This window comes from Lepus europaeus, chromosome 8, assembly GCF_033115175.1.
Source record: "Lepus europaeus isolate LE1 chromosome 8, mLepTim1.pri, whole genome shotgun sequence".
NCBI classification, from domain to species: domain Eukaryota; kingdom Metazoa; phylum Chordata; class Mammalia; order Lagomorpha; family Leporidae; genus Lepus; species Lepus europaeus.
The window spans coordinates 30,481,526-30,505,959 of NC_084834.1; the positions used below are offsets into that span (position 1 = coordinate 30,481,526).

Below are 24,434 nucleotides of genomic sequence, written 5' to 3' on the forward strand. Positions count from 1 at the left end.
AGAATGAGCCGGGGGTGGGAGATCTGTGTTTCTACCTCTCAGATAATATTTAAAATTTTTATTGGAAAGGTGAATGAGGGAAGGACTGGGAGAGTCAAGTGTTCTGTACAACAAAGAAGACTGAAGATAAAATTCTGTTAAGTATCTATTAGAGAGATTTGCAATAGGTATTATGTAACAAGCATGTTCTAGGAAGAGCTATGCAAAATGAAGAGACATTTTTGAGGCTTCTGTAAACTTTTATTTTATACCTATGGACCACTGCCAACTCAGGGCCTTGGCTTATGGCTCATTCCTACAAAGTTAATTGTGGGAAAGATAAGGTAAAGGTAGAAATTGGAAATATTCTTACCAGTAAACCATGTTTATTTACCAGTCAATAAACAAAATGCATATCAAAGCTAGTGTAGGTATTCAGAAATCTATGATTTTCTGTTTATAAAATAAAATTTTTATATGCAAAAAACAAGGCATCTTAAAAAATAATTGCATAAACAAAGTGGTGTGATCCTATGGCTTTTATTATAGGCATATATCACTGCTTGTGATGCAACAGTGGAATAATGGAATTTGACTAACACACAAAAGAGTGGGATTTCTTGGCCCTACAGTCCAGGCAACTGAAACCCAGTATTATTTTACTTGTGTCTGCTAAAATAAGGCCCCAAAATTAGCTTTGCTAATTTTTCATCAGTACTTTATCTGATGATAAATCAGATACACATCAGACAATTGTTAACCTCCCCATCACATTGAGGATTAATTAGAATATAATACTTCAAAACATAATGAATTTTGCTCCAGCACAGGAAATATGATCCCAAATACTGCCTTATCAAACCAATCATCCAACCAACCAAAGCCCGATATTGTTAACCCATGGCTCATCCCACTGTATGTTACCTCCCATATTCCATTTGCAATAGTAACTTGGCTACAAGATTGATAAACACAAAGTCTTACAGGTGAACACTGACTGAGACAAGTTGTTTTGATGAACAATCATCTAGATTCACATAGATATGTGCTTTGGCACAACAGAGTATTATTATTAGATTAAATCCATACATACCATCACACACATGCCTAGCAACACATACATTCCATGAAGACAATCACAGAAAAATCACTAAAAGAAATTTACAGTTGTTTATATATATATACATATATACACATATACACACACTGTAAAAGTATTATTATTATTATTATTTTTTTTGCTATACTCACAGTCTGTAAACATCTGGAAAAATATCCAGGAAAAGTTGCTGTGGGCCCTTTGAAATGGTGACCATATGAAGAGTGGGGGCTTGGGGTGGGGATAAAGGTTCATTATCAGAGAAGTAAAAAATGGTAAGTTCATGGTGGCATTTGGGAATAACTGTTTCACTGACATGATAAACTCATCTGACCACTTGGAAATTGTGCTTCTTAGATGGAAAAGGGAATAACCAGAAAATCTTACTGCCTGATAACATTTTAAGAGAAATTAGAATACAAAGGGATGTAAATAATGTATATATAAAAGGGGTCTTCAGAAAGTTCATGGGAAATGTGTATTATGAAAAAAACTATGCATTAATTTCAAAAAGTTTTTGTACCAAAAGTAAACTTCTTTTTCTATATTTTTTCAAAAAATTTGCACACACACACGCACACACAGGCAGATGGAGGACATGCCCATCTACTGGTTCACTCCCCAAATGCCTATAGTGACTGTGGCTGGACTGGGGTTGAAGCTGGGAGCCGGGAACTCAAGCTAGGTCTCCTATGTGGGCAGCAAAAGCCCCATTACTTGAGCCATCACCTGCTGTCTCCTAGGCTCTGCATTAGGAAGAAGCTGGAGTCAGGAGCCAGAGTTGGAACAACTCGGATTCGGGCACTCCAGCTTGGGACATGGGTGTCTTACCCCCAATGTGACAGCTTATCTTTTTATTCCATTTCCATGAACTTTCTGAAGTACCACTGTTATATATGCATTATATACATTTATTTGTTATAAAAATCTCAATTTCCAATCTTCTAAAATATTTGATATTCTTTTCCTAGTTTTGGCTTTAGATTCCTATACATTTGTATTAAAAGTTTCAGGCATAGTTACATGACACATACACGTGAATTTTGGTTCATGATATTGATTTTACGTAAACTTACATAGAAAAAATTGGGCTTATGAAAAATAAAACTATTTTATCCAGGTGTTATTTTTGAATTTAACAAAAAAGTTTAAGATCTATAATGAAACTCCCATTAAAAAAAGAAATAGAAGTTTCTTAAAAATTGTCTGAATAGCAGCTATTCAATTGCTGTATGTGGTTCTCTATGGTTTCAGTGCCTATATTTGTTGTAGTTTTAGAATTCACATTTAAAAAAATAAAACAGTGACAGGAGAAACACTGAACACTCACCTGAATATTTTCTTCTTTTTATGTGTAAATAAGCTCAAATGATCATTTTTAGACTATTATGTCTTAAAAATTATTGACAATGAATGACATTTCAAATAAAGATGATTTAAACTCATAATGTGTTTGACCAAAAAAAAAAAAAAAAACCCACCTCATTTAGAAAAGTTGTCACAATCTCTACACGTGGGTGGTGACCGGTTCTCTTTGTTGGAAGGAACAGCCTTGAAAGCCAGTCATGCACCTGAACATTATTTTCATGCAAAAGTAGTAAATACCCTTCTGGTTTCACTTGACAGTGTCCACTCTGCCTCAGCCCCTACCATTTTTTAGTGCTGATAATTTGCAGGATTTGTGGATTACAGAGGTCAGATTCATAGACTTTGAGGGCATAAACCAGCCCCCCGTTGCTCTTCCGGAAAGCATCTAGAAAACTCTTTTTCTTGGGCGGGGGAGGACTGAGTGAAGGAAAAGGGGTCGGAGAAGAGATTTCCGGAGAGATGGGCGCTTGTCGTTTGGTTCTCTGCTGGGACAGGAAGGGTGGCTTCGCTTGCTGCCTCCTGATATGCTTAGTTTATGCTGTCCTTGTGGCTGCTCCTCTCTGTGTTGTGGTTGTTCTGGTCGTGGTTCTTCCACTGGATGCTTGTGCCGTTCATGGGGACCGAGGTCATCAGGCTCTTGGACTGGTGACAGCAGCAGCAGAGGCACGACTGGGAAAGGGAACAGACGGTAAATAACGGGAGCTACCAACTCCTTCCGGGCCAAACAAACAAGCAGGCCTTGCTCCCGCCACCCCAGTGTCAGTGTTTGTACACGTTGGAGGGCAGTGAGCTTCGGTGGTTCCTAGAAGTATGGAGCCTGCTCCCCTCCCCACTATCGTCTCGGAAGTCAACTTTCCATTTCAGAGCACAGACAGAAATCCCTTGGGTTTCACTGCAATTCTGTTGGTCAAGTGCAAGGCAGTGTTGGCCAGAGCAGAGTTCTTCAGGGCTTAGGGCAGGTGTGTGTAGTAAGGACTGGGAGGGGTGCCCCCTGGGTGGCTCATCAGGTATCGTCTCTGCTCCTCACGGCAGCCCTGGGTGTGAGTGCTAGGACAGCCAGACTCTGGGAGGTGACTAAGAGGCAGAACCGGAATCAGAATCCATGATTGCCAGATTTCTCCCTTTGTATGTCGCCTTTTTAGGAAGATCTAGCAAAAGATACGTCTAACTCCTTGAGTTTCTCTTTTCCTTCATTAATACATAAATTAATTAGCAAATGTTTTCCACCTTTTAAAATGGATTGGTTATAGCCTGCATATTGGTCCTTTTTACGCAGAGTATTTTGTGCCTGGTAAACCATTTCAAAGAGACCTAAAAATAAGGTGGCTAAAAATGTCCGTATGAACTTTCATCTCTTTGTATGATTCTTTGGCTACTACACATCTGTCTCCTTTCGAATCACAAGTTCCAGGGGGCCAGTTACTGTGTTTGCCCTCTCTATCCCTAATAAATGATATTGAGCACTTACTGCTTCAAGGGTTTTACGTGCATTAATTTATTAAACCCTTCTTAGGAGATAGGTGCTGTGATCATCGGATTTATAGACAAGGAACTAAGGAAGCAGAAGGGACACTGGCCAGACCCAGGTCAGACAGCAAGTGCAGGGCTGTCATGTTCGGCAGGGCTGTTTGTTTCCAGAGCAGTGCCCTTGACCTCTTTGCTGCTCTGCCTAATATGTACCAAGAGCTAAAGTTAAACATCCTGGTCCAAGATAACAGAATCCAGTTAGGATTAAGCCTGTGCTAAAATCATTCCAGGAACAGGAGAAATGACACATATGCTTGCAGCTTCTGGAGACCTGGTTGGCTTGGCTGGAAGGAGGTTTGAAAACAGAAGAAAACTGATTTCAAAGGAAATTATAGTAGTTCAGATTTCTAGAGCAATAGGCATTTATTTCTCTTCAAGTGGCTATTAATAAATGTATTATAAAAGAGCATTTAAGGATCACTTTCTTAAAACAGTGTTTGTTTTGTTGACACTTTGTTTAAAGTCTAATGCAATTGAAGGGGTGAATAGGTTTTATGTACTCTGCATGGCCTGAAGGTAAGATGTGAGCATTTCTTTTCAACGGATGGCACTAAACTGGCATGTAATTATGTCCTTTTAATTTTAACCTCTGAAAATGTGGCCTGTATAGATGCTGCTTTCCTATTATGCTAACAATCTGCACCTCTTCTGGGTAACACCAATATGGCTTCCACTTTTCTACTGAAAAAGAGTACAGCTGATTAAAGTAATATTCCAGGTGGGATTGGCCATGCCTTTGGCTACTTAATAAACTCATTTGGTTGGCCTTAAAAAATGCTTGCAAATAGCCTTACCTGGAAGCAATTTTTAAATTTCTTGCTCACAAAATATAGAGCTATTGGGTTGATACAAGAATTCATGGTCGCCAAGTTAATACCGATGTAATCCATGAGCAGCAAGAAGCTGGAGGAAAAAAAATAATGCAGAATGATTAGAACAACTTTTTAAAAACCTGCTCACTGGCATTTATCCTTAGGATAAGCAGTTTTTTTTGCCCAGAAGCTATTTCTTACAGTTAGGAGTTGTAAAAAGTGCTTGTTTAAGACAAATATTGCATATTCTCATTTGTGGAAGCTAAAAAAAATTGATTTTTGTGGAAGCGAGTAGAATGGTGGTCATCAGAGACTAGGAGAGTAAGGGGGCAGAAGGGACAGAGAGTTAGATAGCAGGTATCAAAGTATAACTAGAAAGGAGAAATTCATCCTGGTGTTCTGTAGCACAGGATAATCACGGTCTACAACCTATGTTGTATTTTGAAGTAACTGGAGGAGTCCCGATTTTCCCGACACATAGAAATGGTAAATATGTGGTGAAGTGGAAATGCTAATTACCCTGATTTGATCTTAACGTATGGTATACATGTATGGAATTACTGCACCGAACCCTATAGAGATTGTACAAATGTAAACTGTAAATGTATTTTCGAAAATGGCAGCTTCAATGGTGAGACGGTAACAGATCACCTACTTGGTCCCCTCAAACCCTTACATACAGCCTCAGGAGGAGTGTGCCAAGAGTACAGACATGACTGGCTGTGACTGGCACACATCTTGGGAGCAGGTGCAGGCTATGTCAGTAAAGAAGAAGAGTTGATTTTTTAATTTTTAATTTTGGGGGCTATTGAGAATGTAGACAAAATGGTTTTGTAGATGAGGCTCCTGGCTCCTGGCTTTGGCCTGGCCCAGCCCGGGCTGTTGTGTCCATTTGGGGAATGAACCATAGAATGGGAGATATCTCTTTCTCTCTGCCTCAAATTTTTTTTTTTTTTTTTTTTTTTTTGTTGAAAGGCAGAGCTACAGAAAGAGAGAGGTTCACTCTCCAGATGGCCATGGTGACCGGGGCTGGGCCAGGCTGAAGCCAGGATCCAGGAGCTTAAAAAAAAAAATGGTTTTGTGAAAGTACCTTAAACACAAAAAGCAGAACAACCCATTTCCTCATGGGCACACAAAGTCATACCTAAGTAATTCACATCGGTTCTTGTCCATCTCGTCATATACAGTTTTCTTCAAAATACGGCTTAAATGAAGAGGGAACCAGCAAAGAGCAAAAATTACAACCAAGCAGAAAACAGTCTTTGCCACTTCCCGGCGCTAAAGGAAAGAGGAAAAAAAAGTACAGTAAACTCAGTGTTCTTCCACGAGGTCAAAGAACAATGCAATAAGGTGGCAGCTGGTTTCAGGGAAATAGCTCCAAGAAGAGCCAGGAGAATGCACTGCCACCCAGGGCCTCTGCCTTAAGGTTCTGAGTCCCAGGTGAATGTTCAGCTGTGCAGCTAAGTATCTGGTTAGGACACTTGCATCCCATATCAAGTGCCTGCGTACAACGCCTGGCTCTGCTCCTGATTCCAGCTTCCTGCTAATGCACACCCTGATAGGCGGCGCTGATGGCTCAAGTAGTTTGGTCCCTGCCAACCATGTGGGAGACTTGGATTGAGTTCCTGGCTCCCACCTTCAGCCTGGCCCTGGTCATTGCAAACATTTCAGGGGTAAACAAGCAAAATCCTGAGCTCCTTCTTTCTCTCAAACAAGTAAATATATATATTTAAGTTCTGAGTCTAGCTTTCTGATCAAGGAGTTACTAACGATGTGTTGGGGCAGCTGCCAGGAGGTTTGCTGGCTTCCAGTTGGTTATTAGGGTAAAGAGAGAGGTGGGAACTGGCTGCAGTGGGTCAGCTCTGGGGCTGAGTGTATGTGGGTGTAGGTGGGTACAGGGAAATAGTTAAAAGTTGGCAAGGAGACTGAATGGAGCACGAAAATGAATGATGAGTGCACAAGGAAGTTTGGGGGAAAATAGGAGTAGGAGACAGAACAGAAAAAGCAACATGGTTCCTCCTGATCCTGACCTCGGAGAAAGCCAGCACTGAAAATTTCTTTTTAAATTCTTTTACTCATGACATTTCTCCAGAGAGATGGTGCCTGCAAACAGAGGGATGAGGATAAAGGGCTACCAGCAGCGCTGATGATAAAATCTGAAGCATGCTGACCCCAGCCCCACTGCCATGGAAGGTGTGTGTGCCTCGAGTCAGCTCAGGGTCAGGGGACCCGTAGGTCAGGAATTATCTGCAGCCATTCATCTGTGTGCATTGCGCTCCAGTATTAGGCTGCATGCATGTAGAAGCCTAACCAGGGACATGAAAGGCAACATGTGTGCATCTGGGATCAGTTCACGTCCAGGTAACGATGACTGAACACAGGGTTTGCAGAGGTCATGCTGGTTCAACCCGAAGCAGGGAATGTTAACTCGGGGAAGCCAACAATAAACTCACATGATGAGTGGAGCCATTCAAAAACCTCCCATGGCAGTTGTCACAAATTACTGCTTTAGCCCAAGAAACGCTTTACCCTTTCCTGGTTACAGGGCTGGTGGGGATATGGCTGTGGGGCGCTAAGGGAGGAAACCGAGAACTCCGATCTGCAGGGATGGCAGCTCTTTGAAACTGGTCTTTTTGTGTATACAGAAAGAGTGCACTCAGAACAGTAGAAAGGCAGGGCATGGGGGAGAGGTTTCAAGTGCACTCTTTCTTATTTTTTTTAGGATTTATTTGAAAGGCAAAGTTACAGAGAGTGAGTGGAGGAGAGGAGAGGAGAGGAGAAGGGAAGGAAGGGGAGTGGAGGGCAGAGGAGAGTAATTTTCCATCCCCTGGTCTACTCCTCAAGCTGGGCGAAGCTGAAGCCATGGGCCATCTTCTGCTTTCCCATGTGTGTTAGCAGGGAGCTGGGTCAGAAGCTGAGCAGGCAGACCAGCGCTCATAAGGGATGCTGGTGTCGCTTAACATGCTGTGCCACAATGACAGCACTAAAGGTAAGCCTTTCAAGAAGCAGAAACAGCCAGTATTGTGGCACAGCAGGTTAAGCCACTGCTTCCAATGCCAGCATCCCATATCAGAGTGCTGGTTCGAATCCTGGCTGCTCTGCTTCTGCTTCAGCTCCCTGCTAATGCACCTGGGAAAGAAGCAAAAGATGGCCCAAGTACTTGGGCCCCTATTACCCATGTGGGGGAACCCAGATGGAGTTCCAGGCTGCTGGCTTTGACCTGATATGGCCTCGACCATTGCAATTATTTGGGGAGTGAACCAGTGGGTGAAAGATCTCTCTGTTTTTTCCCCTTTCTGTCACTCTGCCTTTCCAACAAATAATATCAATACATTGCCGTGACAGTCTGGTATCTGCTGGACCAGTGTCTATTCTCTTGTCTTTCCTACCACCACTCATCCTTGATTTTGTGAGCCTGGGCTGTGCACCTGTATGGCTTCCTGACACCATTCTGATTGGCTAGATTAAGTGGACGTCGGTGTGTGTGTGTGTGTGTGTGAGGGGTGCTGGAAAAGCAATTTAAAAGTGAGGTCACACACCTTAGCTGCACACACACTAATGTGTTCCTATAATCTCTTTCCAGCAGCCACTGCTGTCTTCCATGGATGAAGGAAACAAAAAAAGCTTCTATGTTCCTGGACCACTGAGCAAATCACATCTGAAATTTTGTTGTGGGAGGAAGATAAACCCCTACTCAGTCACATCACTGTGATCGGGGGTTTTCTCTTACCAGCATCCAAAGAATCTGATAAAGCTCTTGTCATTATAACGAAGAGAAATTAGAGACACCAACAAGAAACAAGGCTAAGCCCAAGGGTAGCGAAGCTGCCTACTCTATGCTAGCTCTGCCACGGGAGGGCAAGACTTCTAGTCAGCCTTGCTTTTCTGCTAGGAGAACCAGTAATGGCTCTGAATGTGACCCAATGGAATGCCTCGTGCACAAGAACCAAACCTTAGGTTCTTATACAGGTAGTTAAGAGGTTTACTCAACTAAATGAGATAATAAGAATAACATCTGACCCACCTACTTCACAGGATGCTTAGAGGAATCAAATACTCTTTAAAAACTTAAACCGTGATAGCAATATAAAGAATGTTATTGTTCCTATTCCCTATTTAGTTATTTTCAGAGCAGGTACACATTCAATATGATGGCAACAGAAAAATCAACATTGAAACACTTTTTTTTTTTTTTTACAAATCCATTTAAATTAACTCCATTGCAGGAATGAGAGGTAACACGTGCTTAATATATTCACATCTAGAGTATTTCAAACATCATGCCTGAACAAAGTCATACTGAGGTTTCTCAATGCAGTTTTCCTGCTGAATGTCAATAAAAGATAATAGCTACCATTTGTGTGCTACGTGAGATTTTACAAAGTACATGCAGGCACATTCATTCCTTTGATTCTCATGGTAACACTGATTCATATATTATTATCCTCAACTTATAGGTGGCAGCTGAGGTTCGGAAAAAGCAGTAGAGTAGTTGAAAAGAGTTGTTGATGAGGAATGAGGCTGTGTATGGTAATTGCATAGAAGACAGATAAACAGGCCTCGTTAAGAACTCACATTAACTTTTGGTGTGGTTAGACATCCTCCTATACTTCTCTGCTGTGATGAGACATTACCAGCAGTCTGTATTCCTTTTTGAATTAATGTAAATTAACATTTGCTGAGTGCCTACCAGGAGATGGGAACTATTAGGTACCTCACATGCTTTAGGTAATCCCCAGGATGTATTATTACATGTGTTTTATGAGAAACTACAGGCTCAGAGATGAGGCAATCTGACCAAGGTCACAGAGCCAGTGAGTCTGTTTTGCCCTCTAAGCCCGAAGAAGTTTTAACTGTTTTATTTGCTTACCAGGAGGTCCCAAGATTAGCTTCCTATTGACTTGTTAACATTTCTTCTAGAACTCTGAGCCCATTTCCTATCAAGAGTCTTACTGTCGATGTTGCTTTACTGAGGTTCAATTCCTGCTTCCCACTTCCCTCATACATGATGCCCACTCTTTGTTTTAACCAGACTCCTGTTCTTCCTCACTAAATCCCATGGCTCTTCCAAGGCCCAGTCCAATCTCCCATGTCCATGAATAGTTTCCCTGTGACTATCTCACAACCTCCCTTGCTTTCTATAGCACAGGCTACTTCGAACACTCCTGTGACTATTTTCCACTTGTTTCATGTTTGAGTTTTATTTCTACAAGATTGCAACACCTGCAATGGAAGGAGGTCCTAAGCAGCTTCTAGTCTTGGCACAACGCCAAGCCTAGTTCAATGCATAGACACCCACTTAGACATGTTCAGTGGACTCCCTGCACAATCAATGAATTATTCTGTTCTCTCTGGGCCCAGCTTCTGGGACCACCTGTCTCACTGGCAGACTCTGATTTTACTAAAGAAGTTCCCAATACTGTAACTATGAAGAAAACGATTACAAGTTAGTAAGCTTGTTTTTAGGTTGCCAGGCTAAATCTAACACAGTCATTAGTCACTTAGTAATGGGGATTCATTTTGAGAAATGTGTATTGGGTGATTTTGTCATTGAGTGAACATCATGGAGTATACTTACACAGAGCTAGATGATCTGGTGTGTTGCTCCTAGCCTACAAACCTGTACAGTATATATTAATTTACTGATTATTGTAGGCAACTATAACATTGTATTTGCATAACTGAACAAACTAAACCTAGAAAAGACACAGTAAAAGCATAGACAATGGGAATTTTTCACCTATTATAATCCACCATCCCTTATGCAGTGTCATTGACCAAGAACATTATTATGTGGTGCCTGACCGCACTCCTATTTGTCAGTCTGTTGTTGTCAAGGACAACAGAGCCTTGGCCATGTTTTCATGATCTTAGCCGACTCACCTGTTTCAGATGTTCACTGAGGGCGATCCTCAAGCTGCCATTCCTTCTGTTTAACATCTCACAGGTCATGAGGGTATAGAAGATTGCGGTGCACACCAGGGGCATGCAGAAATAGAAGCCAAAGAGCCACCAGTCCTTCACATCTTGGTAGAACTGTGAAGAAGGGGGCGGGGGCAGAGCAACATAAGTCAACTGTGCAATGCCTCTGGGAGCTTCCAGATCTTCACATGGCCGAAAGATGTGTTTGTATATTCACATTCTCTGCTCGTCTGGGGTGGGGGTGGGGTCTTCAAAAAATTCATGGGAAGTGTTATGAAAAGACTACACATGGATTTCAGGAAGTTTTTGCACCCAAATAAACTTTTCATTCCATTTTTCCACAAACTTTTTGAAGTACCCACTTAATGAGTGGGTCTGTGCTGGTGCTCAAAGCTCAGTCAGCTTTGAAACTCCAGAAGTTACCCTGGGTTTATAATAGCACATGAAGAAACAGCATCTCCAGATTATTCCAACAAGGATACTTTTTATAAACTCAAGTTGATTTCAGTTACACAACGGAAGAGCCCCAGTCAATAAAGAATGTCTTTTGAAAGCCCATAAAACATGATTGGAGGCCTGTTTTTCCTTACTGATGAGCTCCAAACTTTTGCTAGTGCCTGCTTCACTTTTAGCTATTGTGGTTAAAGTGTACTGAAAGTGAACATATTGTTTGGACACAGTGAAGGTTATGAATGGCTTATCTGTGTAGCTTTGGTTAATGGGAGTTAACCCTTTGCCTGGTATGCCAGCTATGTGACCTCAAACCCAGCCAGTCTGAGCCATCAATAACTGTGCTCTTTCTCCCTCTTTTAATACTTACCACCTGGAAGCCATTGAGGTCGCATACCTTATCTGCAGGCACATTTAAGCATTATCTCCTGGGAGTGAGCAGGATTTGTAAATACCAAGATTATTCTGTTGTATATCTTTTAAAAGGAGGAAACTTAATACCCTATAAAAATGGAAGTTGGAAAGTGATCTGCAAGTTCTTCTTTCCACTAAATTAATCACCAACTTGGGAAGCAATGCTTGTTCCTTCCTTAGAACGGCCTGCAGATTGTTTATTTACTAAAGGATAATGCTGCCTCCCGTAATATCTCAGTTCCCACAGTAAAAAAATAAGCTTGCTGCTCTGTGAAAAACTGGACGGTTTCTGAATATAGAAAGAGGTCCCGTGAGCTACATTTATAACATGTCTATTAAAATGATCTAAAAATGGTTTCTGAGGACAAAAACATTTGAGGATGGGGTGCTTAACTGTTTTTATGCCACAGACCTCTTTGGAAGTATGGTGAACACTATAATCCCTTCTGAGGACATTATTTATATATATACATATATGTGTATATGTATATAATGACTATAACAGACACCAATTATATTGAAACACAGCCATAAAATTCCACTACAGTAATACATGTGTTTTCTTAAAATAACAAAGGTGGTTCCAATGAGCACCAGAATTTTGGAGGAGTAGTGAGTGTATGACATTTTGACATGTGAGTACAAATGTTATGGGGTATAAAATGTGTGTTATTTCTATTAGTGAAACAATCATGGTACTTTTAAATACAATTGTTTCTTGGTATATTCTTAATCAAAGGCAATGATAAATTTCAGTTGGAAGTCAGTGAAAATAAACACATAATTTCTTTCTCATCCAAGCTCATAGACCCCTGAAGTGTATCCTCAGGTTAAGTGCAAACTCTGAAAAGAATTAGTTTATTCAAATCTGCTTATACAAATATTTTCATATCCCTATCACACTGTGGCTGGATTTCAGTCCTGAAGTTTGAAAGAAAAATTAAAATCCAAAGGGCCCTTAAAATTTTTTTTAAGTGCAACACAAGCACACCTTTTTTGTTGCCCCTTCTTCGCAGGCATTGCTGGCTGGGTGTGAATGACCCAGACGCAGCTGTAGAAGGGCTGGGATGGAGTCCCCTGCCCCCTCCACGGCAGAGGCCTATTGAGAAGGGGGTCATCAGCAAGGATGTGGGAGTGCCTCAGGTCGGTCTAGGGTAGGGCAAAGTAGAAGTGGACAAATGGGAGGAAATAGAGACAAAGAACAGGACTTCAGTCTTGGAATGAGCGCTATAATATTATTCCTTCAATTCCTACCCTCCTCTGCCACCCTGTAAGCCTCCCGTGTGACCAGCAGCCCCCTTTGCATGAACACTTCAGGAGAGGAGAGCCATCCTGAAGGAGGAAGCCCTTGGACTCTGTCTTGCTCTGATGACTGGTAGCAGCCTCCTTCCTCTGATGATCTGTCTGCAATCTCTGGATTGCTTATTCACATGGCCCAGATTCAGATAACCTCCTACTGTCTTTTTGTTTTCCACTGTGGAGACTGACCTTATTAAAAATCAGACCATAACAGAAGAACCACAATTTTAAGGTTGCCAGATTGGCAGTTTTCCTGAGTGCTTTTAATTTTTAAAATAAGAGTTTCCTTGCAGAATAACTGGTCAACTGCAAAACCACTAATTTTTTGAATTTTCCAACTTAAGAAAATGTACCTGGAGATGTCTGTAAATGATTATGTGTGGAATCTGAGCTGCATGAAAGTTACTTCAAAGCACTAAATTATGCTGATTTAAGAGAAATAGTACTCCTTTTGGTTTCCTCCTTAGTCCACGTGTAACTAGTTTAGCAAAGGAAATATGCATTTTAATCATGTTTCCCAATCTAGCCAATCCTGTAATTAATTTTTTCAGAGAAATTTTAATGTGGTCAGGTGTGTTAAAGAATAACTGAATTTAAGCTAAAACACTTATTAAAAAGTTTGGTGGGGCCAGCACTGTGGCACAGCAAGTTAAAGCCCCAGCCTGCAGTGCTGGCATCCCATATAGGCGCTGGTTCAAGTCCCAGCTGCTCTACTTCCAATCCAGCTCTCTGCTATGGCCTGGGAAAGCAGTAGAAGATGGTCTAAGTCCTTGGGTTCCTGCACCTCAGTGGGAGACCCGGAAGAGGCTCCTGGCTCCAGATCAGCTCAGCTCTGGCTGTTGAGGCCAACTGGGGAGTGAACCAGCAGATGGAAGACCTCACTCTCTCTGACTTACCTCTCTCTGTAACTCTGTCTTTCAAATAAATAAATCTTTAAAAAAAATAGGTTGGCAATTTTATTGTATTTACATACTGTATATATGGTATTTATATTATTTATTTACTGGACATAGAATCCATGCTAATATGTTAGTACTTCTCCCTACTTTTTTTAGTAAACACAAAGTTAAAAAATATAAGTGAGCAATGTGCAATTTCCCCAAGTAACACAAAGTAGGCACCCATGTATCTCTCAGATGGAACTTATATTCCATATTCTAGAATAAGAAAAGCTGTAGTATAAAAGCAAACAGTATTATCTACATATGAGAGTACTTCAGAAGGTTATGAAAAATAGAATTAAGAGATATGTTTATGTTGGTACAACAAGTTTTAATCCATGCATATGCAGGGTCTCTAAAAAGTTCATGGAAAATGTATATTATGAAAAAATGATCTTGGATTTTGAAATTTGTTTGAACCAAAATAAATTTACCTTTTAAAGTAAGATTTACTTATTTATTTGAAAGAGAGAGAGAAAGAAAGAGATATCTTCCGGACGGCGCCGTGGCTTAACAGGCTAATCCTCTGCCTTGCGGCGCCGGCACACCAGGTTCTAGTCCTGGTCGGGGCGCCGGATTCTATCCCGGTTGCCCCTCTTCCAGGCCAGCTCTCTGCTATGGCCGGGAAGGCAGTGCAGGATGGCCCAAGTCCTTGGGCCCTGCACCCACAAGGGAGACCATGCACCTGGCACCTGGCTCCTGGCTCCGGATCAGCGCGATGCGAAGGCTGCAGCGGCCATTGGAGGGTGAACCAACGGCAAAAAGGAAGACCTTTCTCTCTCTCTCTCTCTCTCTCTCTCTCTCTCTCTCTCTCTCTCTCACTATCCGCTCTGCCTGTCAAAAAAAAAAAAAGAGATATCTTCCATCCACTGGTTCACTCCCCAGAAGGCAGCAATGACCAGGGCTGAGCCAAGCCAGAGCGAGGAGCTTCATCTGGTTCTCCCATGTGGGTGGCAGGGGCCCAAACGCTGGGCCATCTTCTTCTGCTTTTCCCAGGAGCATTAGCAGGGTGCTGGATTGGAAATGCAGCAGTCAGGATATGAACCGGCACCCATAAGGGATGCTGGCATCGCGGGCAGCAGCTTTACCCTCTGTGCCACAACATCAGCCCCTAAATTTATCTTTTTTTTTTTTTTTTGACATGCAGAGTGGACAGTGAGAGAGAGAGACAGAGAGAAAGGTCTTCCTTTTGCCATTGGTTCACCCTCCAATGGCCGCCGCGGTAGGCGCGCTGCGGCCGGCGCACCGCGCTGATCCGATGGCAGGAGCCAGGTGCTTTTCCTGGTCTCCCATGGGGTGCAGGGCCCAAGCACTTGGGCCATCCTCCACTGCACTCCCTGGCCACAGCAGAGAGCTGGCCTTGGAAGAGGGGCAACCGGGACAGAATCCGGTGCCCTGACTGGGACTAGAACCCGGTGTGCCAGTGCCGCAAGGCGGAGGATTAGCCTAGTGAGCCGCGGCGCCGGCCTAAATTTATCTTTTAATTCCATTTTCCCACAGACTTTTTGAAGTCCTCTTGTACATCCAGTCCCTCTTTCTTAGTAAGTTGCAGAATTGTTATCTTGGTGCAGCACAATAATTGTGTCTACTGCTGCACAATATAAGAATGGCGAGCACCACGGTGCATTCAGGAAGATAAACACTGATTTAACATCTGTGTTCCATGCAGCTGAAGTGTGTTTGACTAAACTGACAGAGTAATCTGTATCTGGCCTTAAGAAGATGCAACACGTCTTATGATGATTAAGTATAAAGACCCCATCCCTTACTCAATTAATTCTAAGCGCTAGTCACTTTCTATCTTGAGTGGATTTAACACATTTTACACACTATTCGTACCTCCATGAATTTTGAGGTGGCATTGAGCATACAGGTTTTGTGCTGTTCACCCCTGTATTCAAAGGGCACCATGACAAAGCCGATGGCTTCAGGGATGGCCAGGATAAAGGAAAGGATCCAGATGGAGACGATTTCAATGGCTGTAATCAAGGGAATCCCAATTCCTTGGACACGACTCCAGGAGGCAACCGCTCTGTACCTGGAAGGAAAAAAGAAAAAAATGGGGTGATGAAATCAAGTTGTGAAGACATTTTAGAGCTATTTGCATTATAACAACAACTAAAAAAAATGCTGGAAAATTCTCCCCCTTGGCCAGTGAGCCGCCATCTTGGTGTGAAAAACAAGTGGGGTCTTTAGGAGCTCCTTCCATTTGGAAAGCAGTTGTCTGGCAGGCCTGAGTGTGAGACCTTTATTTGTGGTCCAGCAGGATCTCTAGAGAATTATGAACATGGCAGCAATGAATAGGTATGTCCCTGTTTTGTAAGCTGGGAGAAAACTCAATGATGGAAGGGGTCGTGAGAGCTGCTGGTACTTGTTCCAGTAATGTCTTTCTTCTTACTATATTTTAAAAAGAACACATGAAAGCAGGTCCACCTATCTTTAAGGGAGAGTGACCACAGATACTCTATTGTTTTCTCTGTTCTTCTTGTTAGAAAAAGAGTTGCAGTTTGAAGCCTCTTCGCACGGGGCACCACAAATGTTACAGAATTGAGAGGAGGCAGTATAGGAGTCTACAGCCAGACTGAATTTATTCAGCGAAAATCAGTCCATAAAGGTGGGTGACCAACTGCCAATGTGCACATGGATGGAGCACATGGCAGAAGGCTCTGACCCCAGGAGGCCAGGTCTTTTTATATTTTAGGAGGGCTAGGGATGAGGGTAGCAGGTGGAGGTGAATTCCTGGAACTGGTCTTTCAGGTGGCCATTCGGGGCCTTGGGAACCTGGGAAAGAATGCGGGGTTGGGTATGAATCTTAATAGAGTGTAAGACCCAGTTGAGATTCAAGGGCAAAGAATACATTCCAAAATTTATCTATCTTCTGGGCAATGAGTGAGAATGGCGAGGCTTATGTCTTTGTTCCATCACTTCTATCCTCAAAATAAAATCGTGTGGGGTGGGTATTTGGCCTCACGGCTAAGATGCCCGTGTCCCACGTTGGAGTGCCTGGGTGGTTGGATTCCTGCTGCTGGCTCCTGACTTCAACTTCTTGCTAACACGGACCCTGGGAAACAGAGGTGATAGCTCCAGTGATTGAGATCCTGTACCCCAGGGGGAGATCAGGCTCCAGGCTCCAGGCATCAGGGATGAGGTAGGGGGCATTTTGGGCATTTGAGGAGTGAACCAGTGTATGGGAGCTCTCTGTGTCTCTCACACAAGTAAAGAAATCAGATTAAAGTGGGCTAGTTTCAAGTGGCAGTTTTAGTAAATAATATTTCTGGTAAATGCTAATGAATGACTATATCTCTTAAATGTTGGTCCTGTGCTAGAGTATATAAAACTGGCTTAAAGACACTTTGGTTCCTAATCTTTAGGGCTGACAATTTAAGAGGAAAGAATGGTTCCTACAGAGTATGGGATATCAGTGAAACTGAACAAATATGTCAATCAAGAAACTATCTGGCATTAAGAATTTTGCTTACCTTATTGCTTAATACTTTTATGATAATCACATGTAAATGTTAGGTGTAAAGGAGGTTTGGTTTAGAAACTCTATGCTCTCTGACCTCATGTGATGGTCTGATGCTAACTAGTTTCAGACGTATTATTAAGAAAAGACCTGTAACATGGCATGGTATTTTTGTGGCTTCATTCTTGAAATTTTTGTTGCTGTTGTAATGGAAAGGAAACATTTTCTTTTCTTAGCTTTCATTAGAAAGTGCCAGAAGGAGGCTGTAAAACAGATCAAGGCATTGGAGACAGGTGCACATGGGTACCCAGGTCATGTAACTTAATGTAGAGGATTAATCAACAAAGCCATGCCAACATACAAGCTACCTATAATCATTAGGGTGAGCCTGCATCGCCAATATTGAGTGCACTGTCAGTATGTCTATGCAGTACATCTGTGCAAACACCACTCCTAGGAATTATGCTAATTCTCCACTGGAGTTGCCTGTTGTTTAGAAACTATAGCTTTGGATATGTAACACCGATGCCTCATGGCCTATAAACAGCGCAATTTGCTAGAGAAATTTTTTGTAAAAGATTTTTTGGACCAGTAAGATTGATGTACAATAAAAATTTCTAGGAAAAGTCATGGTAAGTTCAGAATGGAATAAAATACGGCTATGCAAACAGAACAAGAAAATCCTTTTACGATGTAGCCAAGATTGCATTTGGAAATTTATGATTATTTCCAGTGGGATCAAGATTGCTGTTTATTTTGCTTTCCATTTCTGTTTATGTTTCTTTGTTGCCTTATTGGACTGGCAGCCTCATGTCCAGTAAAAGCCAAAAGGAATGGAGACGGGACGTCTATATGCCAGAGCTTTCAAGTGAGTTACAACAATTTCTTCTCGTGAACTGTTAAGTGATTTAAATAAAACACCTTATCTCATCATAGAGTGAGAAAGTCAGACTTCCTAACCAGGATTTGGAGTAGAAGGTGTTTTAAGTAATAAAATCTGGTCAATATATTCTTATGATGAGTAGACAAGGAAGCTTCAAAAAGTTCATAGGAAATAGAATTACAAGATACATTTCTTTTGGTGCAAGAATTTTGGAAATCCATGCATGATTTGTTTTATAACATACATCTTCATGAAGTTTTTGAAGACTCTTCATATCCACTGACCCAACTTCATTTTATGTGTCATGACTTCTCAGAATATTATGCATCCATAATCCAATGTAAACTAACCATTTTTAATAAGTAGACTGATTTTGTGTCTAGTTTAGCAAATTATTCACTCATGTCCTTCATGAACTCACTTCGTGGAGAATTAGGGTATTTTTCCTTTGGTTGCCACACTGATCCATGATCATATCTCCAGGAGAGAAGGAGACAACAACCATAAGATCAATTAGAATCAATAATTTGTGATGGTGGTGGGGAAAGATGTAAAAAATATGAACTCCTGACATGAGACACACATGCACAGACATGCCCTTCTTACAGGTGTGATGATGATTATTTTTAAAAGATTTATTTATTTATTATATGAAAGGCAGAGTTACAGAGAGGCAGAGAAAGAGAGAGAGGTCTTCCATCCACTGGTTCACTCCCCAAACGGCTACAATGGCTGGAGCTGGGCCGATCTGAAGCCAGGAGCTTCTTCAGGGTCTCCCACGTGGGTGCAGGGGCCCAAGGACTTGGGCCACCTTCTGCTGGTTTCCCAGGCCATAGCAGAGAGCTGAAAATGATCCTCTCTTGGTTTATTTTCCTCCTCAACACTTGCTACTATGTGACTTACGAAACATGTTCTTTCTTTATATTGTTTATTATCTATGTCCACCCCTCCCTTTAGAACATAACTTCCCCAGGGAGGCCATTTCATAGGGTGGCCACTGGACCCAGAACACAAGGTGCTGAAGAAACGGCGTCATCGCCGCTGTGGTGGTGGTCCATTTTCACACCGCGCATTTGTCTCACCTTATTAGCCAAAGCCAAGAGCACTTATGGTTTGAATATTCCTCTAGTTTTTGAGCTAGCCCTGAACTACGCAGTGGATGAAACGTTACTACTTTTAGAAGCCCAGAATCAAATACTTTAAAAACAAGGAGAGACCTTTGGGGTGAATGTCCTCCCCGTGGTGTTCTGGTTGGGAACCCGAAGGCTGGCGAGCTGCCATGGCCTCTGCCTGGTCTCCTGTGTATGTGGAGGGGTGGGGCTGGGGCTTTGGTGTGCCAACTCGCAGTGGAGTCTTTTCCCATTACGTCACCTTGTACCCTGTCACGTGATATGCCAAAATAAAAGTATACATGTGTTTTATTTAATGTAAAGATGTTTGTTAGTCTGTCTATAAATAGATGTTCACATGTTTTCAAGACTAGAGGCATTCAATGCATGCCTGTTGAGTCTTTAAGGCATGGTCTGGGAGAGTCATTACATTAAAACATTTTAGGACTAAGAGAACTTTGAAATATTATAAAATAAAACAAGTTGAAAGGTATCACTTCAACAAAATCTATTTTATTTTTTCTTATTCTTTGCCCATTTCTATTCTCATAGGCATAGTTTGGATATAGACTATAATAACATCAGTTACGAATTTTATTTTTAGCTTTATTTACATGAAAAAATACTCTCCCAAGTTTCTACATAGGCATGCACTTAACCAATTTAAAACACAGTAGAATAGACACTGATGTGATTTACTTAAATATTTCTCCTATGTTCACATCACTTCTAGTGCTGTAAGTAATATACCTATAATTATGTTTTTATTTAAGATTTTTCTTTTTGAACGGTGTTCCTGGATTAATTATCTTGAGTGGGATTACTAGATCAAGGGAATTAAAAGGAAGCTCAGGTATTTTTATAAAAAACTTCTGGGGGGTGGGTTGGTGGTTAAGCTGCTGCTTGGGACACCTGTGTACCATCTCGGAGTGTTGAACTGTGGCCAGGCTAAGCTGCTTCTGATCCAGCTCCCTGCTAACGTGCCTTGGAAACAGCAGATGATGGATGGATCAAGTTCGTGAGCCCCTGCCACTCATTTGAGAAGCCTGCATGGAGTTCCTGATTCCTGGCTTCAGCCTGGCCCAGTCATGGCTGTTGTGGTCATTTGGGAACTAAACTAGTAGACAGATAATAGATTGCACTCTCTCTGTGTCTGTCTGTCTGTCTCTCTCCTGACTCTTCCTTCCCGCCTCCTCTCTCCCATCACTCTGCCTTTCAAATAAATACATAAATAAGTAAACAAATAAAAAAAAAAAACAAACATTTCTGGTGTGGGCACAGCTTGGGAAACCTGTACCCCAGGTGTGAGTGCCTGGGATCAAGTCTCTGCTTGGGAAACCTGCACCCCATGTCTGAATATGAGGGTTCAAGTCCCAACTCTACTTTGCATTCTGCTAATGTATACCCTGGGCAGTAGCAAACGATGGCTCAAATAGTTGGGTCCCTGTCACCCACATGAGAGACCTGGATTGAAGTCCTGGTTTTGATCTAGCTCTACCCTGGCTGTTGTAGGCATTTAGGGAGTGAACCAATAGATGGAAGATCTCTGTCTCTGTTTGTCTCTCTGCCTCTCAAAAAAATTAAAATTGTAATAAAAAATTTCTGTCTGGTATCTGTCAATGAATGCCTGCATGTGTTACAATTTATTTTTATTCAATTTCATCACTCCTATAAAGTGACACTTCTATCGTTATCTATGTACATCTTTAATTAATGGCAAAATTGACCATTTATAATGATCACGATTTATATCTCTTAGGTGATAAACTAATTGCCATAGAGAACTTTGGAGGGCCAGCACTGTGGCATAGTGGGTAAAGCTGCCTGCAGTGCCAGCATCCTGTATGGGCGCCGGTTCTAGTCCTGGCTGCTCCACTTCTGATCTAGCTCTCTTATGGCCTGGAAAAACAGTAGAAGATGGCCCAAGTCCTGCACCTGCATGGGAGACCCAGAGGAAGCTCCTGGCTCCTGGCTTTGAATCTGCACAGCTCTGGCCATTGAGGCCATCTGGGGAGTGAACCAGCAAATGGAAGATTAATTCTCTCTCTCTCTCTCTCTCTGCCCCTGCATCTCTGTAACTCTGCGTTTCAAACAAATAGATAAATTTTAAAAAAAAGCTTTGGAGATAAAATGTAGCAAGGAAGACTTTCAAAGAGAAAGCAAGTGTGATGGTTTAAAAGAATATTCTTAGAATTCTATCTATGAAACACATTGAATCTGTTCTCTTTATATTAATATTATATTAACATAAAAAATAAAGTATCATTAAAAAAAAAAAACCTGCAAATTCTTTAACACTTCTTCCACTGAGCTCTTCTACTGGGCTGGCCTGTGACAACTCCAACAAAGGGAGTGTAGCTTCCCCAGTGCCAGGCCTGAACTCTGAGAGGAGGGGCAGGTTCTACCCTGGAGCCTGCGACTACTGGAGCAAAAGGCTCTGAGTCTGCATGGAGAGGGAGCTGGGCTCTGCCAGGCTCAGACCTCCAGCTGATCCTGCCAAGGTACCAGCCCTGTGAGTCTCTCACCATGAGACAAGCTCAGACACTGCTGAAATCCACCAAGTGGCCCCAATGAAAGTGACAAGGGGGCAGAAGAATTGCCCAAATTCCCGACTTACAACATGGAGAGACAGGATGAAGGGTAGTAGTTATAGATGGGCTAAGTTTTGGGGTAGTTTGTTATCAAAGAGAAGGGAGGTAGCAAAACTAACCAGCTGCCTGATCTTGACAATGGGGTAAGATAACAGAATGAGTAACTATGTGCAAGAGGGAGCGGACCCAGAGCCAGATGGGACTCCTGCCAGCCGCTGGATTCTGTCTCTGTCCCGCCTCCGGCTGCTTCCTTCTGGCTGAGCCACGCGGGTTCTTCAGTGCTGTGATCCAGCTCAAGAAATTCAGAACACCCGGAGAATGAGGGCAAACTATGTCTAAGTCTAAATAAAAGTGAGGATTTTTCTGAAAAGCTCCTTCATGCTTCTTGAATTAGGATAAACCTTCGAGACTATCAGAGAGACCACTGAGCAAGGATCTGAAATGACGGGTTGAAGAACACACACCAGCTTTTGAGTTTAAGGCACCTAAAACAAAGCTGCTTCAGGAACGGATCTTTGCAACTTTTCCAGGTTTCTAATTGCACATCATTCTGGCATAGCTGTTGAAAAGAGTTTTCTCTTTTTACAGCCTCCTTCCGCAGGCATCTTTTAACTACAACTTGGATCTGTACCCAGACTTTTTTATGGTCTGACCCTGTCGTCATCATCTTCCTCTTTAAACAGAACTTCACAAAGAACAGCGCTGCATGCCCCTCCCCCACTGTTGCGTCCCCCTGCCCAACCAAAATCAAAGTCATCCATGAAATTTGTTTCCTACAGCATGCAGGAATACCTATTTTAATTGTTGGTAATGGGTGGCTGTTCTCATTTTGTTGGGAGAAATTCATTTTAGAAGAATGCTTGGTGGTATTAAAAAATATTTCACGGATAAAACTGGATGGAGTTAAAATTTGTTCCCAGATTTCTTCCATCTTTTTCTGGTATTCTGGCTTTAAGTAAGTGAAAAAGGATGTAAATCTTAAAAAAGATATATTAGAAATGAACAATGAAAGCTCATCCAGTGTGGTACAAATCGTGCACTTTCTCTTCCTGTCCTGTTTACCTTGTTCCGATTAAAAGCAGATTATGGGCCGGCGCCGTGGCTCAACAGGCTAATCCTCCGCCTTGCGGCGCTGGCACACCGGGTTCTAGTCCCGGTCGGGGCGCCGGATTCTGTCCCGGTTGCCCCTCTTCCAGGCCAGCTCTCTGCTGTGGCCAGGGAGTGCAGTGGAGGATGGCCCAAGTGCTTGGGCCCTGCACCCCATGGGAGACCAGGAGAAACACCTGGCTCCTGCCATCGGATCAGCGCACTGCGCCGGCTGCAGCGCGCTACCGCGGCGGCCATTGGAGGGTGAACCAACGGCAAAAGGAAGACCTTTCTCTCTGTCTCTCTCTCACTGTCCACTCTGCCTGTCAAAAAAAAAAAAAAAAAAAAATGGCCGGCGCCGTGGCTCAACAGGCTAATCCTCCGCCTTGCGGCGCCGGCACACCGGGTTCTAGTCCCGGTCGGGGCACCGATCCTGTCCCGGTTGCCCCTCTTCCAGGCCAGCTCTCTGCTGTGGCCAGGGAGTGCAGTGGAGGATAGCCCAAGTGTTTGGGCTCTGCACCCCATGGGAGACCAGGAGAAGCACCTGGCTCCTGCCATCGGAACAGCGCGGTGCGCCGGCCGCAGCGCGCTACCGCGGCGGCCATTGGAGGGTGAACCAACGGCAAAAGGAGGACCTTTCTCTCTGTCTCTCTCTCTCACTGTCCACTCTGCCTGTCAAAAATAAAAAAAAAAAAAATAAAAAAAAAAAAATAAAAAAAAAAAAGCAGATTATGAGAAAGAGAGGACTTTTTTTTTGACTTAATAACATTCTTTAATCATGGAAGGATTAATGAAGTCATAAAGAAATTTTATATAGAAGTTGGATGCATGGATTCTCTCACTATTTTCCTTCAAAAGAATTCTGGAATGAGATTATCATATTAAAAAACACATAAACATCATAGGAACTTTTCTTCCTGCATCATATTTTGATTTAGCTCATAAAATGAAAGCAAGGATTTACACTGCAAATTGTTTTCTGGTAGGCTCCAATTTCTCTCTTTCAACTCCTGGTATCATTTGAAAGAAAAAGCAATATTCTTTTTTTAAAATAGAATATAAGGGAACCAAATGAAGATTACAGCAAATGGTATCTTATCTCCAGGAATTAAGTGTGAATGATTCATTCTCTAGTGTGAAAGCTTTTGAAATAGAAATTTCAACCAGATCTCTTACATACAGGCCCCAAAGCTGAGTCAATATCAAATAGAATGCATAAAATAGGATATAGGGAGAAAGAATGATGTATTTCTTACCCAGGAAAAACCTCCTAGATTAAGGCTGGTTTTTGTGGGAATAGAATTTTAAAACAGTTCATCTCCTTGGCCTGAAAATCAGGCCAAGACTTAATGAAATAGATTCTTGGCATTATTTATTCTTTCTTTTTTTACGACTGACTCACACTTCATTTGATATACAACTGACGTGATGGAACATCTAGTTAACTCTTGCTTTGGGCATGAGATGGGGAGAAGAGGTGGCGGGGGT

The 24,434-nt window shown here is 42.2% G+C and overlaps 1 protein-coding gene across 1 annotated transcript in view; it reads right to left on the reverse strand.

Annotated features, from left to right (window-relative positions):
* Window positions 1-229: 229 nt before the first annotated feature.
* The window catches only part of EDNRA (endothelin receptor type A), an 86,615-nt gene continuing 62,410 nt past the window's right edge, over window positions 230-24,434 (reverse strand). The window contains exons 4-8 of the mRNA XM_062199523.1: window positions 15,651-15,849; window positions 10,669-10,821; window positions 5,930-6,063; window positions 4,768-4,876; window positions 230-3,115 (exon numbers count right to left, since the gene is read on the reverse strand). Coding sequence (XP_062055507.1) covers window positions 2,975-3,115; window positions 4,768-4,876; window positions 5,930-6,063; window positions 10,669-10,821; window positions 15,651-15,849 — 736 coding nt within the window. The 3' untranslated portion in view covers window positions 230-2,974. The remainder of the gene's footprint in view (window positions 3,116-4,767; window positions 4,877-5,929; window positions 6,064-10,668; window positions 10,822-15,650; window positions 15,850-24,434) is intronic.